This window comes from Sapajus apella, unplaced genomic scaffold (assembly GCF_009761245.1).
Source record: "Sapajus apella isolate SASKATOON/1434 unplaced genomic scaffold, GSC_monkey_1.0 scaffold33, whole genome shotgun sequence".
Classification (NCBI taxonomy): Eukaryota; Metazoa; Chordata; class Mammalia; order Primates; family Cebidae; genus Sapajus; species Sapajus apella.
In genome coordinates, this window is record NW_022436973.1 from 6,597,673 (window position 1) to 6,598,339 (window position 667).

Consider the following 667-nt stretch of genomic DNA (forward strand, 5'->3'; position numbering starts at 1 on the left):
ATGGTGGCGCGTGCCTGTAGTCCCAGCTACTCAGGAGGCTGAGGCAGGAGAATTGCCTGAACCCAGGAGGCGGAGGTTGCGGTGAGCCGAGATCGTGCCATTGCACTCCAGCCTGGGTAACAAGAGCGAAACTCCGTCTCAAAAAAATAAATAAATAAATAAATAAATAAATAAATAAATAAATAAATAAAATCTTTGTAGGAGATTATATTAAAGCAAATGCTTCTTGAAACATTTGTGTCATAGTCCTCTCTGTTTTCCAGAAAAGCATCAGATATTTCTCTGGAAGCATCTGTGGCTGAGATGAAGGAGTACATAACAAAGTAAGTGAAAATGAGTGAACCTTTGTTAGAAAATCTAAATTCATTCTCCCATCTGGAGAAATTAACCCTAAACTTGGAAAAAATGAATAATAAGCATTGTACTTAGAGAGTCAGCATTAGTGCACCAATACTAAAAGTTAGAAGGCTGCATATTGAGAATTTTATGGACTCTACTATTGGTCAATTTCATAGAATGGAGTCTAGGGAAATATGAATATTAATTTGACTTGAAGATTTCAGGTTTGATATCCTGAATTAATATCCTCTGAATCGGTCAGGCTTTCTAATTCTTTAATGACATTTCAACTCACATTTTATAACCAGATTATACACATAACATACCT

The 667-nt window shown here is 36.0% G+C and overlaps 1 protein-coding gene across 3 annotated transcripts in view; it reads left to right on the forward strand.

Annotated features, from left to right (window-relative positions):
* DSN1 (DSN1 component of MIS12 kinetochore complex) overlaps positions 1-639 on the forward strand; it is a 13,607-nt gene extending 12,968 nt beyond the window's left edge. Inside the window, exon 7 of one of the 3 annotated variants that reach the window (XM_032295025.1) lies at positions 264-637. In XM_032295025.1, coding sequence (XP_032150916.1) covers positions 264-327 — 64 coding nt within the window. In that variant the 3' untranslated portion in view covers positions 328-637. Of the gene's footprint in view, positions 1-263 lie in introns of all 3 variants that reach the window. The other 2 variants (XM_032295026.1, XM_032295027.1) reach the window with 2 other exon arrangements.
* Positions 640-667: the final 28 nt, after the last annotated feature.